Consider the following 19,766-nt stretch of genomic DNA (forward strand, 5'->3'; position numbering starts at 1 on the left):
TCCCTGAAAATTATGACGCTTAGATAATGTGATCCTCCGGTCGTGAACGAGGAGGGGGTACTTAGGCAAATGGAGGTACGGGTGTATATCGCCCTTAAAAGTGCCTTTTTTGGACCCTCCAAGTCTCTCTAAAGGTCGCAAAATGTCCCCTAAGGGTTACAAAAAAACAAAAACTCCAATATTTATCCCTAAAAAGGCTAGATTTTAGGAAAAAAGCCACGGTAACGGTCCTAAAATATCCAATTTTCGAAAATCGGGCGGCACCCCTGTCATTTCGTAAACCTATAGTACCCCCCCCCGGAGCTAAATATATTATACTTTCAATTACATACGCTTAGTCAACTTATGCCCAAGTCTAGCTCAATTCTTTAGCTTACTAGCTTACTATAAACCTATGTTACTTTTCAAAAGAAAAGATAAATGATTACAAATGTTACAAAAGAGACATTTCTAAAAAAAACAAGAAAAAAAAAAAAAAAAAAAAAAAAAAAAAAAGAAAAAATAAAATAAAAAAAAAAACAAGAAAAATAAGATAAATAATAACGGCAAAAAAATAAACAAAGAAAAAGAGCTATAACAAAAGATTTTAAAAATAACATTTTTAAATTAATCAAGTTTTGCAAGAAAAAATAAACTATTTTACAAACTATGCCTAGAATTTCAAACATAAAATTATGCTATTTTTCATGTGATGATTTTGTAAGGTTTCCCGTTCGAAAAGGATAAACTAAATCCTTTGCGGGGTTTGTGTGGAAAATTAAACGATATCTCTAATCAAATATTAGAAGAGTTTTAAATAGTGAGTACAAAGTACTACGTTACGTTACCCCCATTTTTTGAAATATTTTGAATATTATACCAAAAAATCTTATTTAAAAACAATCAATAGTAATTACTACCAAACCTATACACAATATAAAATTTTAAACTCATCGTTTTAGATTCTAATCTTTTCCGTAATTTGTTTTTAACAAAGTTTTAGTTTTTGATTATTTGATTTCATTCTTCCAATGAAACAGACCACCAAAGAACTGTACATAAAATCAAACCACTATTTTCAACACTTTCTAGATGTTGTACATCAGTTTGGCCGAGATAACATTTCTTCTACTCGAACACACGACTCCTTTTTAGTTCTAGATTCCATTCATCAAACGAACGAAATATTTTCCTGTGCGCATGCGTTCTTTCAGATTCTCAACCGCTAGCTAATATGTATAGATTTGAATGGTTTTCGGAAACAACCTTCGTCTCGATCACAACAATTCTAGAATGGATTGAAATCAAGTATTATTTTATCACATGACTATATGAATTCGTCTTCTTTATCCAAAGATCCGGTAGGGGGTTGAATAAGATAGGGTGACCCACGAAAAAATTCAGACGTTTCCCAACGTCTTGAGGCTGAACAAATGTCCCAAAGTGCTTGGAGTTTTGATATTTAGAAAGTAGATATCCTAACTTAAAATTTGAGCTATCACTTTTTAAATTTGACCAACTTGTTCTCTGCTTATGAGCTTTTAAAGTCAAAATTCACTTTTCGGAAAGAGCGAAATTACGTCAAAAAAGAGGTATCAAATTGTTTTATTATCAATCAATCAAGCAAGGTCGTTAAATCGTTAGAAAAGAGCATGTTAAATATTTTTATTCAATTTTAAAACTTTTTTTAGATTCTTTACTTTCACAAAATTTATTAACGAGTTATTCGTTCAGAAAAGAACCACCACCATTCACTTTCTAGCATATTCCAGGCAAAACCACACTCTCTGTTCTTTCATAAGACGCGACATTTTCATAAAGAAGGCAAATTTTGCCTATTTGCAAAATATTTTTGATAAGAATATTTACAATAAATTTATATAAATCTACTTCGTTGTTAATTTATTATTTTACAAACTTTAATTACCTACAACACTAATTAACGAGGTCGTAAAACATCAGCTTACTCGAAAAACACAATGTTAAAGATAAAAAAAACAATCATAATTTGATACCTCATTTTTGACGTGTTTTTGCACTTTCCGATAATTGAATTTTGACTTTAAAAGCTCATAAATTAAGAACCACTGAACCAAATTTAAAAAGTAATAGCTCAAAGTTTAAGTTAGAGCATCCTTTATCTTTTAAAAAAAAGATTGAGTTTATATGACTTTTATTTCAGACCCTAGCCAACGAAAACCGTCCGAACTTTTTCGTGGGTCACCCGGTACATGTTTTAGGTAGCACATCCACTATTTCAAATCATTTCAGAGTGGATGCGTGCAGCCTAGGGTAAAATCGGCTAAAATATTCTTACGGTTGGAAAATAACTCAGACTTCACCTCAATTGAAAAAGTGATCGATTAAAAGCTGCGAATAGAATTTAAGATATCATGACATTCATATATTTTCATTTCCTTGACCCGTTTAAAAATTAGATTTGCCAAAACCTTTGGTATTAAACTTCTGAATTCAACCCCTGATCTCACGAAGTCATCAATTACTTCATTAAAATCTCATTTTCTAGCAAAAGTAGACTTAAAACGTAACTCAGTACGTTAATTTATACCTGTCAGATCCGAGTAATTTGTATTTCCGTGAAAGGTCGGTGAACTGTGCTGTGACCTGAAAAATAAAACCGTCTCATTATTCATTGAGAAAAACTAATTGAATGATACTTGCTAGTTTTAAGGATTTCGTTCCTGCCGCCTAAAAGGTAAGTCATCATTTTATGGCCAGCCATTTAAAATATTAGGCATTATCATTATTACTATTAAGATTATCCATAATTCAAACATCCTTTTCTTATTCCTTCAACCAACAATTCATATAAACTCGAACTCCTAAAGACCTCAACAAATCAAATGATTTTCCAACCCCTGTAAGAACTCGAGCCATAAAAAGGAAACTATTATTAAAGCCGAAGTAGACATGAGCCATAAGCCGCTCTACTTCTAAAACAGTTTATTTTAGATAGTACATTCTAGAATTGAAGACAGATTCTTTATACTCCTTACCTGGCTATCGCTCAAGCTTTTCCCCTGTATACCATTTGCATTGAACGTCATGACATTGCCAGGCAAACAAACTAAAAAAATGATAAAAATAGAAATTTATTTGACACTAAATTTACACATAGGCTTTCTATTTAGAATGATGTAGCCTTGGAAGTAAGCATTGAAGCTAGACGAATGACAAGTAAATCTCCAATAGAAAACATTATGAAAGATTCTTATTAAAATTCACCAGCAACAATCTAACCCACTAACTAACAGTTTACATGATTTTGAAATCAGTAACTTTTGTCGAGGATCGGCTCTTTTTTTCTGACACCTAATTCGAGGTATCTTATAGCCTTTATACCCTTGACCAATTTGAACGTTAATCTTGTTTAAATGAAACCATTTAGGGTCAAGGTTCAGGCTCGTATTAAAACTTGGGCCTCATTGCTCTTTAAAGAATTATCCTGATGAAAAAAGAGAGTGCATCTACTCTTCAAGGATGAGGTAAAGAATTGAGAAAAAAATTCGGGAATTCGAAAAAAAAATCTACATACCAGCAGCCTCAACAGGATAATCGAAGGACAGCTCAGTTAATTTGTTTTGAACTTGTAACTTCTTCCCATCAATGTCAACAAACATAACTTTATCTGAGGCAGGGAAAGGAGAATTAGATTGACCAGACCAGACCCCCATTACTCGAACAGTTCGAGAATTGAATTACTGGAACTTACTCGAACAAGTAAAGTAAGTAATTCCTTTACTGAACTTTTAGAAAATTCCAAAAATTTGTGCAGGAGTTCGAGAAGTTCGATTAGTTCTCGATACTTGGTTTTAAGTCATCAATAGGATAGGATTTTAGATAGGTCGAGTTAACAACTCGAATAGATTTGTTTCCAAACTTTTGAGAATTCTACAAAAAATTAAATGTCCACAATCATGGTCAAAATGTGATATTTCTGGGTGTTTAGCCGTTTTTCAAAATTTAAAGATCGGGCGGGAATGGCTATTTCGGCATTTCCACTTTCTTTCATAGGAAATTTCAATTTGAAAGGGCCTATTTGCTTCCATGCTGTGTTCTCAGCCTTACTTGATCATTTCTGAGCTTTTGGATTATGAGATCTTATGATGGTAAGTCTCAAGTCTGCCTCAAAGTGTTAAAACTCTACGTTCCAGAAAGCATTTACATCACTTTAACATTTTTGTGCTTTAAAAGCTTTCCCCCTTTTGTCTTAAATCAAAACCATGATTAGTATATTAAAGCGGTACTTACTTTCATATGCAAGTAAAATCACATCTTTTTCAAGTTGCGAGAAAGTTTTAATCTTCAAACGCTTTAGATCTGAAAGGAGAATAAAAAGGATTATTTCGGAAGACAGAATTTCTTTCAATGATGAAAGAACTCATTTTTGTGTCAGATGCAAAATGGACTTTTCGTAACAAATTAACTAAGCTTCTTCAGATTTTGCTTATTTCAAGCCCCGTCTGCGACGGAAAAGTTTGCAAAAGATTCGTGTAGATCTCTAAAGCAATTGTATTCGAAATGTTATAAAATATCAGAACAACCTTACCTTTGCGTATCTCCCATGGCGTGCCATTTTCTAAATCGAGCTGATCGATCTTGATGTCCCCATTTGGCCTGAAAATAATAAAAAAGGTCATAGTTAATCATTGATATAACTTACTACCCGTGTCATAAAGTCTTCAACAGTGTCATAGATCCGTAACTTAGGTCCGTGGGGGCACTCAAGGTAAGTTTTAAGGCATCTGAAAGTACACTGTAAGGATCAAATAGCAATACGGCAATGTACTCTACTTTTAAAGACGCGTTTTAAGGATAAGGGCGGATTTTGAGAACAATTTTAAAGACGGGGGCTAGAGATGGATGTATCCGATAAGACGTTGTGTTATAAAGTTGCATTATAACTTACAATTGATAAGCACCAACACACAGGACAGGATACTCCGATCCTTTCACAACAACTGGTTCGAATATATTTAAACTGGGTGGAAATTTCACTTCGAAATCCTGAAAAATAAAAATATTAAGTAACACAACAATGACCGGGCAATCAGGGAAAACGTCCGGTCGAAAAAATTCCCCTCTTGGAAATCTGGTAATCTTTGGCGATAAAAACTAAATTTGGAAAATCCAGCGAAACCTTTCTTTTTCTTGCTTGTACCAAAATCTTCTTCACGCAAAAGACGCATGGCAGAATTTTTCAAAATCAAAAGCTACAAAACAACCGTAGTCGTAGTAATCGATTCATCATTTGGTACATTGTTCAAAAAAGTTAAGTACGCTTTTCGGTCCGTTTTTCTTCACTTTTTTTCAAATACTGTGAAATTCTTAGATCTACAGATAGGCTTAGAAGATGATTAAACTATCAATCTATGAACAGTTTCATACTTACCCTGACGATCATGAACTTTTGCAGTGGTTCATACCATTGTAAAAGTAAAACAGCATCTTTCCTTCCGACATATAAATACATTTGATTGTTGTAAGGGTTGTGAACTGAGAAAGAGAAGATCGATGATAAATAAACACTCACTATAACCTTTACTACAAACTAACTCACAATAAAGGAGAAAAAGGGGAATTATAATATGCACAAACCTTAAAACCACCAATGGTTTTAAGTGCTCTGTGACTTACTTCAGCAATGTAGAGTTTCAATATTAACACTAAGCCAAGTTAGGAGATGAAGATCCAAAATCTAAAAAGTTTTCCAAAGAGAATATCGCCTGGTTGATAATTTTATAATGTGAAATGCTGAAATCGGTCTTCTCGGCGAAAATTAGACATTTCAACCATTAGCCAGCTCTACGATTTCACCTTTCGTCCATTCAAGAGAAAGGGTGTATACTACTTTACGTAACGCTTTTTTAAAAAACCTGCAAAGGCGGCTACAAGTGCATCATTTAAGAGCATCCGTAGAGGCGGCTCAATCGATAACAAATTGTGGTTGTAGTTATTATGCCCAGCAATTTTATAAGGATCGCGAGCGGAAAGTGAAGCCTCAAATATTTCGTTTTCGCGCGTTAAGACAATACTTGTAGGGAATATTTCGACCATTGATTCAACAGAAAACTTTAAAGAATCATGAGGGTCGTTTATGGATTTCTTTTAATAACTGTTTTGCTAAAAAAAGAAATCTTACCAACACAACATTTCTGTGCATGCGAGGTCCCTGGTATCTTTGTTGTATATGCTACACCCCTGGAAGGTAAAGTACAAAGAATGAAAAAATTGAAATACACACAGTTCAGTTAACCATATACCTAAAAGGTGATAACAGTGCTCGTCATAGCAGAAGCGATGACGACGGAAAGTACATTTAAACATGAAGTTTTTCGAATTTTTGAACCCTATTCAACTGTCTTCGGAGGGGTATTTTGTCTATTACTTCATCATAAATTCGTCAATGCAGTCAGTTTGCAAATCGAAACCAGTCAACAACGCTACTTAAAAAATCATCACGTCAAGAATGACTGCAAATAGTGTCCATTGCTGTGACGAATATCATGAAAACTGTTTTAAAAGAGTAACATGAAGATGCTTTAAAACAAAACAATTTTATCAGCCAATTTTTTTTATTCTTCAAGCTAACACAGATGAATCTGATTGTTCTGAACCAACTATTAAACTTACTTTGGTACTGGTAAAAACTGTTCAATGTTTTGCTGACCATGAAGCGACAACAAATTGTGCATGTAGACGTGTGCAGGAGAGCCACAGATGGATACCAATATATTCTTGATGACGTACACCCAACTGCATGGCCGTGAAAAAATCTACGGTAAAGATAAAACATGAAATTAAAAACCGTAAAACGGTGCCCAAGGTCTTGGGTCGTACATAAAATTTTAAAATCATATTTGAAGATGGCTATCTACTACAGACTGCAAACAGAAGAAAAACACACCTGAAACATTTCTATATTTTGCAGATCATCCAAATTGAGGCTGTAAATCCCTTCGTTTGATGCAAACAATAAATGATGATCTGAAAAGAGAGAGGCGTAGAGCTAAAAAAATTAACAACAATAATCCATCCAACTAATCTACACACGAAGTAGGTAACCTATAGGCTTGTAGAAGTCTGCAATAAGTCTTCGGAGGCGACCCCAAGGCTCATCTTTCGAAAGCTTTGTAGCTTTATCCTTGGATTGCTCCACAACGCTAACTCCTTAGACTTAAACGCAATGATAATCTTTCTTCTGAGTGTTTCTCCAGATTGCTTGTAGAATTAGTTACATTTGATTTTCGAACGTCAGCTTTCAATCCCTGAATGCCGACACTTTTATAATGGGAACAACAGGCCGATTTCTTGCTCACGAAACGAGACACGCTTCAGAGAGGATGCCCAATCAAGTAAATCAAATAGAGTGAAGCCTTCATTAAACAGTTTCCTAAAGATCTAGTGACTTTTTAGACGATTGACAAGCTTACTTTTAGTTTCTGGATGCGTCCAACTGGTAGCGGCAGAGATATTTAATGGACATTCGTTGAAAATCTTTGAAAAGCAATTCGCCTGAAATATGAAAACATGAAATCACGAAGTTACAAACACTGATAGGAAATGGTAGGAGTCGTTAGTTAGGATATCGTTATTAGCGATTTTTCTACTTATGATAGAAAAATGAGAATGAATATTGTAATTTGATTCAAATTCTTATGGCTATTCATTTTTTTGATAGCGATTGTCTATTTTTTTCTTGTATTGATCAAAGAAATTAAGAAACTAAAACAATCATCTAGATATAACATACCGTAGCCCTTTGTGTGAATAGCTGTGATGGAGGCTAAGAAAAATGAAAAATAGACGAATTTGAATTTGGTATGATATTGATGGCGAAGAAAACTTCAGTTTCGTCAATCTTTGCAAAAAAAATGGATGTATTATTTTTCAATGCTTTACCCCTGAACATTTCCATTTTTCACCCCATGAACATGGGTTATACCAATCGGCAATCATCAATTTAAGGACACCAAAGTTTACCCCCGGACATCTCAGATTTACACCCTTGACAATGCAAATTTTAGGACTTTTTTTGGGACCATTCATCATCCACCCCTCCCCCATGACGGATTTTTTTCTGGAAGAGCCCAATATAAGCCACAAAATTTCTACGAAAAGTGTGCATACTAAAAAAACTATAACAAATCTTACCCTTTCCCTCTTGTGCACGGTAGGAACTCTTGGCGGTAAAGGTGGTGGTGGGGCGGCTCCTTTTCCTTGTGAGGGCGCTTTGATGGTGGGCATGTCATCTGATGGCGTTGAATTTGCTGGTGGGCGTGGTGGGAGGGGAGGCGGTGGACTGGGAGAAGATCGAGCAGCAGCACCATTCTATAAAAAAATTTGAATTTGAAATTGATGAGTTCAGAGTTTATATAACTGTCCTCATACCAAATTACTTCGAAAAACCCACCTTCTTTTAAAAACCCCCTCGAATAAACACCCTTCTTAAAAACCAAAAGATTTAATAAACTGCTGTGGTTTATTTCAAGTTTGAATGAGTTTTTTATTGGCTGATTTATTTTTCATTACTTTTAAATGCGGTTTCATCTCTGCCTAAACTTCTTACAGACAAAAAAAGGTTTTACATTTTCCAAACAGTTCTGTTCTCATTAAACTTGAAAAACAAAGGGAGTGCTCAATCTCTTCATTTTTTCTCTTACATTAAAGGAGCTCATACAAAACTCTGTTGTCTAAATAAGAGCTTAGAGGCATACGAAGGCACGTTATCATCTTAATCGTATGATACCCGCAAAGAAGCCATGGCAGTATAAAAGATTCAACGTCTAACGGCGCCACATCATTAAAAGTGTTCAAGGAAAAGTAGACTAGCACTCTCGATGCATATACAACGCTAGTACCACTTTCGAAAAACTTAGATCGAGATTTTGGTTGGCCGAAATTAAGAAACTTCCTGCAAGGTTTATATAAAGCTCAGTGCCGAGTTAGCATTCAATTAAAGTTGACGCTTTCTGGTCTAGTTTTCAAGGAAAATTGGCGTCGTTTATGAGTTTTTTTCTTGATGGTGACTTTCAATATTATCGGATAAAAAAAAGCGTCGACTGTAGCAAAGTGGCCAGATCGAGAGCTAAGATCATTGATTCAGTAGTAGTTTACCGAGCTTGATCGTTGTTTAGGTGAAGGAGGTGGTGGTGGAAGGTTTCTTTTTGGTGCTTCGGTCAACGTTGGTGGTCCTTCAGAGCTAAAAAGAAATTTGAAACAAAATTAATTAAGTTGTATGCAAAACGAAAACTTTCTGTTGTGGTAGACGCTCTTTAGTATAAGTTTTAGAGTCAATTTCTACAATCGTCATCTAAATCTATTATAGATCTAATAAATAAGGACCAAAACTCAAATCAATTAAATTTGTATTGTTCTGTCTGCGTTATCCTATAGGGCTACTTAGACTACACAATATATTGACGAACAATATTCGACAATATGGTTTGCGGACCGTAATGTACGAAGTAAACAACTGGTATACTCTATTATAAAAAGGAATTTTCTTTCTGTAAACAATCCCCCTTTATTGTTGGAATATTGCAAATCGAGCTGACAATATATTGCGGACACCTTTTCAATATATTGTCGACATTCAGCAATATATCATCAATATATTGCCTGACAATATATTGTGTAGTGTATGTAGCCCTTATGAAATTCTCCAATATAAAAAAATTGTGATGGAAAGAAAAAGAAAAAACCTGTGTGTTGGAACAGGTGGAGGTGGTTTGGCTTTTATCGTGGCCTGAAAATTGAAAACAAATAAAATCAAGTTAGGAGTTACTCTATATAAACTGTAGTAGAAACGTAGTTGGTGTCAACGCCACCTTCATATGAAAAATGGAATGCTCAATGATCATGTGACAGTACACTTTGCAAGTGAAATTACGTTGATCTGAAGGGAAGTAATTAGTCAGCTCGAGGTGTTGAAGCACGGGCAGCTAGTTAATAATCTGTTTAATTGTTTAAAAACCAATTTTAGTGATTAGACATAACAGAAAATAAGCAAAAAATCATTGATGGAACAAATTGTAGTTCATTCAACCCATAGCAACTATCATCTTATCATTATAACACCCGTATTATTATTTTACATGGACTATATAAACGACTACAGTCTACTAGACATGATAGAAATAGAAATCTCAGACGTTTTGGGCAGAGACACGCATATAATTTTTCTCATCAGTATAAAAGTTCTATACCAGAGGGAAATAACGAGGGAAATCGTACCTTCCGTTCGGGTTCCGTTTCTCTTTGTACCGGCTGCATGTCCTTGTCCGGTACTAAATAAATCAGAAAATCAAGTAAATTTAATTTGGCTGTCAGGGCAAGTTACTTCTGGAAGATTTCAAAAAACATCTTCTAGAATCTAGATAGTTAGAGCCTACCACATCCCAAGACGCATCAACTTTAGGGAGACATTTAGTGCATAAACAATAATAAATAATAGTGTGTAACCTAAACAACGTCTAACAGAGAAATGGGGAACTTAGGAGGCGTTACAAGCCCAAATGGAACTATGAGGAGTTAGCTATACTGTGGAGTATATGTTCTGTCAAATGTCGTTATGTCAAATGATACATAATAATTTCCTACGTAACGTAGTAACATAACAGTTCAGAAAATTGTCAAAATACTTACAATTGACTTTATCTTTTCTGTTTTTGTCTTTTTTAGATTTGATCCGTTTGACTGTTCTTTTATCCTGCAGGGAAATTTTCGTATTTATTTTAAGAAATTTGGTAAAGAACAATAGAAAAGGAATTGACATTAAGAACCAGTAAAGTTTTGTTCAGGCTCAGCTGTTGTTGTTTTTTGGCACTTTGAGCATCAAAATGTTCTTACAGTTACACTCTGTTCTTATTTTTAGGGCAAGGCAAAAAAACAAGTATTCAATGAAAAGTAAATCTAGCATCTCTCGATGCAATACACTGCTTTTGAATAATGTTACTATTGGTGCCATTAGCGTACACTACAAAAACCCGATTAAAAGATTTTCCTAGCTTGGATTACAAGAAACTTTCCCCAGGGTTTATTTAGCTCAGTGAATTATACCTTATTTTCGTTGTTTTGGTTATTTTCTTTTTTCTCATTCTTTTCATTTTCTTCTTCACTATCTTCATCAGTGTTGGCTTCTTTGTAGCGATATTTCTTCTGCTGTTTCAACTTATCAAACTTGTCAAGCAGTTCTGTCAGTACCCGCCTGACTTGACGTGATTGACAGTATGCATGCTGTATACAAAGACAGGATTCTTAAGATCACAGATTGTTATACCGAGTGAAGTTTAAATATTATTGGCGGTCTTTGATTAAAAGTGCTATAACCAACTTTGGCAAAGGGCTCCAACCCAATTTTGGAATAATTGTTGACTTTTTTTTCTTAAAAAACAGGATGTAAATCCCAGTTAGAAAAATTCCATGTGCAGATGGCAAATGTGTAACTTTAAAAAAAAACACTATTCGGACCTAGATTGAAATTGTAGCTTGACTGGTAATATTTCTATCAAGGTCAGACAAGTTTGTGCAGACATCAAAATCCCCACCTGCAGTAGTTTCTCACAGCTTGGTCTTTTCTTTGGATTTTTTGTTAACGAAAGTTTGATGAATTCTCTCATAGAAGAGCTCCTACAAAGACAAGAGAGAGGTTAATTTGATATAGAATCCTGGAACACTACTTAGTAATTTGGAACTGGACTAGGAAATAGGATATTAGGCCTGAAAAAAAACTTTCAGATTAAAATCATGTAAAAGAAATTAACTGTCCTTTGAAAACACCTCAATGATGTTAATGATAGTAATATTATATTACCATTTGCTTTTGTCTTTTACTGAGGGTGGTGTATAGTTTTTCTTGGATATCAAATACAGTGCACTAAAACAAGAATTTACTAAAATAATAGTGATATAAGATAGGTCATCCAGTCAATTATGACATAAAAGTGAAACAAACCAGATACATTTATAAAAATCAGTAAATTTCAGCTCAGGCTGGGCTGTTCTTAATTTTCTGAATATATCAGGCTTATCATGTTCTCACGATGTTCTTAATTACTTAGTTTCTTTACCTAAAAGTGTCAAAAAAAAGTGTTTTAATATCTGCTATAATCATAACCTTTATTTTGTTATAAAGTCTGCCTCAATATAATTTTCAGCGGAGACAAAAAACAGCCACTTTTGATAGAATTCGAATTAGATAGCGGTTTTGTGCTCGTCGAAAGAGAGTGCTCGAATTTTTGTCAGTCAGCAATTACTAAGCAATTTAATAACTTTTATTGGCTTCATTCTCATATATAATGTTTTTATAAATGAGCTTGAAAAATGCTTTCCAACGGTATGTAACAGGGCATACTTTGGAGAAAAAAAATTAATTTAAGCCTGGGAACCTGTTCTGGTCTGTAAAATACACAAACAGAGTGGTGCCAATTTTTTGGGTCTGAGATTTAAATCAAATTTTGACCCCTAAACTACATTTGTGCAAAGTCTCATGCTCTCATGTAACTTTATTATTTTGCCAAAATTCACGAAATTAAATCCTCGCCAAAATTTCCAAATTCGGCAATTCGCCAAATTAAATCCCCGCCAAATTAAATCCCCACCAAATTTAACAAAAAGAGAATTATGTGAAAGACCATAACTTTTTAGTATATTTTTGAGTAATTTTCACCCGTTTCCTTGTTTCAAAATTTCCAATTTGCCAAATTAAATCCCCGCCAAGTTTTATGAAATTGATCTATCACCAAATTAAATCCCGCCAAAAATTGCATTTAGGCCAATCGGTAGATATCTTAATATTTCGACCACTTTACTCTAAGGGTCAAAAATTTTATGAAAATATTTGAAAATTTGAACTTTGACTCGGACATCCCACAAACCAAGTAACCCCCTCTCAGTCAGGTGGTTTGGTTGGCTTTGTTGTTTAAACATACCGCATAGGATGTAGTTCAAATAGTGGTGGTTGACATTCTGCCAGTTCTATTGCTGTTATCCCCACTGCCCATACATCACACTTTGAAAGTTAAAAAATATTTAAGAAGCATCATTTTATGAGAAGACTAACAAAAACATGAAATGAGCATCTAGATCCCTTCACATTATTAACAAGACCAAAGTATATGAAGAATAGGGCTTCAAAAAATTTGAAGAAATTGTTTCAAAGGTTTCAAAGACCCTAAAACGTTTGATTTCTTAGGAACTCACACCAAAATACTCTCAAGAGTCTGAAATGAAAAACAATTTTGAGAATATTTTAAGGCTTTTAAATTAAAAAAGGTTAAGAACTCATCAAGGCCTCAAAAGCTTAAGTATTAAATGAAAACCTACCAGATGGTCGTATCCCCCTGTTCTCTCAACTGCTGCTACTTCAGGTGCCATCCTGTCATGATATCACAGAAAAATAACTTTTAATTCATTTCAAATTATCCCAGATACTAAGAAAAAGCTTAGCCTTTTTTAATTTTAGTGGCTTTTCCTGCTATTTAGCAAATAGTTTTTATTGACACAAAAGATTGACCTTAACACAATAACTGTTGAGAACTTCAACAAGAGAATTTCAACATTAATTTATGAGATAATGGGTCTTACATCTTCCTAATAATTGCGATCTAGAAGGATCAAGACAAGCAGAGAAATCTCGGGAAACCTGGGTGTTGCCTCAAAGTTTTTGAGAAGTTACAAAATCACAAAATCACAACACTTACTTTTAGAAGAGTGATTTTAATCAAAAAATCTAAATCTGATCTTACCAATAAGGAGTCCCGATGAATGAATTACGTTTTCCCATCGTTGATGTGATTTGAGCCCCAACACCAAAATCAGCTATAGGTGAAAAACAACTTAATTAACAACTAAAAAAATGAACGTTCTTTATGTAGGGCCCAGTGTTTATCACTCTTACAAAAACAAAGAGCATTAAAAGTTATTTATTAAATTAATATTATGTGATCCTTTTGAAAATAATAACTATAATGATTTATACCTAGTTTAACATCACCCTCAGAAGTCAACAAAATGTTTGCTCCTTTGATATCTCTATGTAATTTATGTTGTTTGTGCATGTAATCAAGCCCCTGAAAAGAAATAATATATTTAATGTTATTCCGCATCAGTAAGATTCTAGCGATTTCATTGGTCAAAAGACATTACATGGAGGTACGTATCCTGTCTCACTCGCATTCAATTGAGAAAAGAAAGAAGATATTGCATATTGGCGAAGGCGCTTTCAAATGTTTCGTTTAAAAATGAAAATGAAATTTCGAAATTGAAATGGTTGGGGTTGAGAAAGTCAACAAACAGAAAATTCTTAAGGTTATTCTGATTTTACTTTTCTTGAGATTAAAATGTCACTTTCACTGATCCCACTTTCACACTTCGATTTACTTTGTAGCGCTAGGGATCAGTAAAAATTGTATTGCGACTCGGTAAGTCTTGTTACCAATAAAGTTTTTACTGACCCTGTATATCCCGTATCCCACCTCAAGAAGACCGTGTAACTAATAAAATCAGCCTTAGAAAGTATCTAGTTAAAAATTATGTTTGAACTGCATGGCTGGAATCCCCCCTGGCCTGAGGGGGGGGGGTGGCTAAAAGGTGGAGCAGCGATTGGTACCTGATTTTAGCCTGTGGCTAGGGGGGACTAACCATGTTAGGGGTCACCTAAATTTTTCAGATGGAGATTCTATGTTTGGTGATTAAATTATAAGCAGCCTACCAGACCATAGGTTGGCACTTTCTCATCTTATATTTTAATCTAAGCAATGCTCAAAAACTGACAATTTGGTATCTAATATATTATCTGCAGTGCCGTAGCATGGGGGGGGGCAAGGGGGTTATTTTGCAAAGTTTTTCTTTTTAAATTTGTCATAATTGTCTATAAGTGCATGCTTTGAGTGCATTTTCAAGCAATCTAGAGCTCAAATTTTCAAAATTTTTCCCCTTGGGCCAAGCCATGGTTGGCCCTTGCGGTGTCACTAAACTTCAGCCCCCCTTGCATTTACTTAGATAAAAATCTGTCTGGCAAGGGATCTGCACTCTGACTTACAAAACCTTGATAATCTAGCATGAACCTTCAGTACTTAGCTTACCTCTAATTTCTTAGGGCGTTTATTCTATTTAGCAATAACCTAAACTAACTGTTGTATTTGTTTGGTGGTTTGAGAAGGATTTTCGAAAAAAATTGACTTGTCATTGGCTTAGGGGTCACCAAAAATATTTGGCAACCAGGGGTTACCTAAATCTTAGGGGTCACCTGAATTCTTAGGGGTCACCTAAAACCTGCTGCCAAGCCATGAACTGTGATAACAAAAGGAGTTTCATGAGTTTTCATTTCAACCGACATGGATAAAAGATGTATTTTAAGCAGCCAGTTTTGATAAGGCTAGATTAGATGTCAGAATGATGTGTATGCAAAATGCCAGTAGATACGCTATCCTATTGATATCCTTTAATAAATATTTTTTGGGAAATTACTATAACATTATATCCCTAGGGCTGACAAAATATTCATTTTGGGGTGACAATTCTTGATAAGACACATGACATTCAATGACAAAATCTTTAGGTCAAAAATAATTCAAGACAGTAATAATAGGTGATACCTTAAAGCAACACCAAATTTAAATTACTACCTACCTTAAGCATTTCCGTGCATACTGCTCCAATCTGAGGCTCGTTGAGTGGACCAGTAACTTAGAGAATAAAATGAATTGTTAATTTTTAAACATAAATGTGACTTCCAAAGCGATTTAAAGTACCTGAAAATCAGACCGGTCTTGGTCCTGTATGACGAGAGCGGTCTAGTAGCGGTAAAATATTTGTTTTAGATCGGCCTCCAGACCTTCTAGAAATGTGATCTCTAACGGTCCTGGCCGATTTTAGAGACTTGTGGCTGCGTTAGACCGGTCCGGTCTGTTCGTTAGATTGGTCCAGACTGCTAGTTAGTGATTTTTAGTGAATGTCCACGGGGCGAGATCGGGGCTGGTCTGGGGCCGGTCTGGAACCGGATGCTTCACAGCGGCAGCTAAATTAACTAGACTCGTAGCAGCCTTTTGGTAAATTTCTACCGGTCATTTACCAACCCTCAAAAGATCGTCTAAAGAAGTTCAGTTTTCAGGTATTTAAATCGCTTGGGGAGTTCAAAATAACATCAATTTGAAGTTAAAGTTTTGCCATGATGTTGTTAGGAGTAGGTTTAAAGGCCAATGCAGCACAGCACTGTGTTCACCAGTTTGTCAAATTGAATTATAACAACTTTCAAATCCAAATTAAAAAAAAATTACCATGGTAAATATCTTGCAAAGAGCCACCACCACAAAACTCCATAGCGATCCATAACTTATCCCTCCTGAAATAAATATATTATAATTATAAACCATTGATGTCTGACTACAGTACTACTAGCTTGAAACAAGATTGTACAACAACATGCTTTTCATTTAAGGTGCAGTTATCATTGGAGTATTGTGCTAAATAGAGAAAATTATGCTTGTACAAATTAAATAAGCCCTATGAGGTGCAATCCTTCTTTCTTTGAGGTGAGGTTAATTTTATTATTTTAAGCAGTTATTGGACAAAGTCGAATTCAATATTTTTCATATTGGATGAGACTGCGCCCAAATAAATGGTTTATTATCGTACTTACTAAAACGTGAAACGCCGTGGAAACGAGGGGAAACGACAGAGAAATGGGTGGAAACGAAATGGAAACGCATAGGAAACGATTTGGAAACGATTTGGAAACGAGGGGGAACGGGAGAAGAAACTGAAAAGTATTGGAAACTAAGTCATTTTCCGTCTGGAAATCGAAGGGATAGGTTGATTTGTCAATATTGGATTACTTTTTCAATTTAGAAGATCGTTAACGTTACTTAAGACTACTACATTCAGCTGGAAGTAGCTTCAGTTATTTTCCTTGTTTAACTTTTTTTTTTAATTCTGGGTGCAAATTATCCTGCAGGATAACAGGACCACAGCTCCAAATTCATTAATAATTTATCTTTGAAAACTTGAAATCTGATACTTAGGCTACGCAATTTCTTAGCTTTAATCACTCCCTGCACTTCATCTGTATTATATGTTAAAGCATTATGATAGGAAAGAAGCGAATAAGAATTTGTTGGGTACGAAATAATTTCATCGACTGTTATTTTTTCAAAGTCATAAAAGAAGACTGATTTGGTTATACTGGCGTTGTTACATTGACCACGTAGTAATTTCTACTGTTCCTATATCCGTTTCAAATCAAGTCCATAAGTATAACGTCTTCATCTCAATAAATTTTGTTTTTTGCTTGTCTATGGTCAATGGGGTACAGGTACAGAAATATCAGACAAGTTATTTCTTGTTTTCAAATTTAATTCCAATTTATAAGCTCATAAATCTGCTTTCTCCATGGAAGCTATATATTTGACAATATTGTACAGCCAATCATCAATCAATCAACCATGTCAGTAGATACGCGCGTCTGATAATAATGCTAAATAGAGGAAATAAGGTAAATTACATGCAAGTTACCATCTCACCGTAAATAGCTTCCAAAGTATTGAACAATATTGAAATGTTTACATTCTTCCATAATTTTTATTTCTTGCTGTATGATATCAAAATCATCACCTATATAGAACAAAAGAATTTAACACCAACGTAAATTTTCCAGGAAATATACTTTCAGTATAATTTCCTTCATATACTTTCAAACTTTCAAATATACTATCATCCAACAATTTGTCTGACAAGAGTAAAAAAATTGTTCAGGCCGAATTAATTCAAAAGTTATTTAAAAGTACCTGGCTCAATATTTATAATTTTCACAGCAGCCATTTCCCCTGTAGCTTTCCATCTTGCCTAAAAAATAAATGAATCAATTCATAATTTCAGAAATCTTATTAACAGAACTTAAACCTTCGTCATAATTCTTGAGGTTCAACTCTGGCTTAATGGGACATACATACACATTATAATTATAATTGTTGAGTTATACACCTGGTGTACACACAACGCTCTGGATATTTTGGTATTTACCTTGTAGACTTCACCATAAGTTCCACTTCCAATCCTTTGAATCAACTCAATATCCTTCTCTGGTTTTGTTTTCTTTATATCAGCCATCCTTTTCTAAATATTTCAAAAACTTCTATCTAAACAATCAACAAAAATATCAAAAGGGTTCCTTTTCATTTGAATGTGATTGATTTAAATAGCTATTTCAGGAAAACATAACAGGCTATTGAATAACAAGTTACTACAGCATACATTACTTTCCCTCAGCCATTACAAACAGGATAAATTATTGAGTCCCTGTCAATTCCTCGCAAAAATTTACAGTAGAAGCTGTCAAGAAAATAATTCCCGCAAAAATTAAATTATTTTGCTAGGGAAGCTGTCTTCGCCAAAATTAGTTGCCGTGAAAATTAATTCCCTTAAGGTAGGTCAATCCCCCCGGCTATTAGGTACCTGAGAGTACAATAGTAAAACCATTCTAAAATATAGTGCTTTTAGCCAAATAAGAAAGTGTTAAAATCTAAATTTTCTTTGGTCAGCACAAACCATGGTTGCACTTTCTCAGTAATTAAACTTCACTTCTTCTATGCTATTTTCACTTGAAAATTAGATCGTTCGTCTGATATATATACTGAGCTAATAACAGTTGAAAATTAAGTTTTCAACAGGGTATCCCTTACTCCTTATTTCATCAATAATTCTTGCAGTTGAAATGCCTCTCCTCGCGAAATAGGCCCATGAAATGATCCCAATCAAAAATAGTGTGACATTTTGAAAAATGGCCAATAACAACTTTTTGTCATAGCTGATGAAGTCTTAATCGATAAGCCTTGAAATTTTACAATGTTGTGGGAAATACTGAGACATTATGAATAATTTTTTTTTTTTTGCTAATTGGGCTAAAAATGTGGCTTCAACTCAAAATTTGTATCTTTTTTAGAAATGTAAGCCACACAAATTAGATAAGAGATCTTAGAATGGGACTTTCTTAATTAACTTGACAGAGGAAAGGTTGAATTTAAAAAGAAATGTTAAATGTACATACTTTCTAGCTGTTAAATGTACTTTTTTGTAGCTCACTTTTCAATAATTTTCAATGTGACTTTGTAAGCCACAAAATTGTACTTACAACAAAATTATTGTAATTTTTACACCTACTGATGTTATACTTTAATGATTGAGTGCCAAAAACTTAAAAAATGCGAGACATAAAATTTCATCTACATTTCACCTATTCACCTATTTTCACCTATTCACCTACATTTCCCTTGTGTAAGCCACAATTTTTCCCACTTAACAAACTCTAAGCCACGAATTAGTGCAGCTAATGAAACATTTAGCCCTTTGCTGGCAATGCTGAAAAGAAAGTATATTTCTGACTGTTTCCATTATTGAGAACTCAGCCTTCAAAATTTCTTGGAAGGGTAAGCCAGATGACCAGTCAGCCACATTTTTTGCCCACACTTCATTTGCGTGTAACTCCCCTTTAAGTAAGCCACAAAAATTCGCCCTTTATGCAATGGATAGCTAATTTCCTCAGCTTAACCATCAAAGCGGTCCTAAGTGTAAGCCACATAATTTTCCCAAGTTATGGTCAATTTAGTGGCTGACAGTAAAAATGTCACAAAACAGGGGTTTATTTTTGATTGGGATCAAATGGAATGTAAAAATTTTGGATATCCGTATTTGTAGTTAAATTGTGTTCGGTATTCCGGTATTTGGGGAAAAAGTTACCGGTGTACCAAACTCCATCGAACGATCAAAGT

The 19,766-nt window shown here is 34.4% G+C and overlaps 1 protein-coding gene across 1 annotated transcript; it reads right to left on the bottom strand.

Annotated features, from left to right (window-relative positions):
- Positions 1-517: 517 nt before the first annotated feature.
- LOC136803385 (mitogen-activated protein kinase kinase kinase kinase 5-like) lies at positions 518-18,170 on the bottom strand. Its single transcript, XM_067060107.1, has 30 exons — positions 18,022-18,170; positions 17,787-17,844; positions 17,523-17,613; positions 16,281-16,345; positions 15,634-15,689; positions 13,982-14,072; positions 13,749-13,821; positions 13,327-13,378; positions 12,933-13,012; positions 11,816-11,878; positions 11,550-11,631; positions 11,062-11,238; positions 10,648-10,711; positions 10,237-10,289; positions 9,705-9,748; positions 9,118-9,202; positions 8,155-8,331; positions 7,754-7,786; positions 7,434-7,515; positions 6,908-6,987; positions 6,634-6,776; positions 6,143-6,201; positions 5,393-5,496; positions 4,910-5,007; positions 4,550-4,617; positions 4,252-4,320; positions 3,536-3,628; positions 2,997-3,067; positions 2,549-2,604; positions 518-1,267 (listed from the first exon to the last, which is right to left on the bottom strand). Exons 1-30 carry the CDS (start codon positions 18,106-18,108, stop codon positions 1,198-1,200), a joined length of 2,424 nt encoding a protein of 807 aa, XP_066916208.1. The 5' UTR covers positions 18,109-18,170; the 3' UTR covers positions 518-1,197.
- Between the last annotated feature and the right edge of the window lie 1,596 nt (positions 18,171-19,766).

Source organism: Clytia hemisphaerica, unplaced genomic scaffold, assembly GCF_902728285.1.
Source record: "Clytia hemisphaerica strain Z4C2 unplaced genomic scaffold, Clytia hemisphaerica genome assembly, whole genome shotgun sequence".
NCBI classification, from domain to species: Eukaryota; Metazoa; Cnidaria; class Hydrozoa; order Leptothecata; family Clytiidae; genus Clytia; species Clytia hemisphaerica.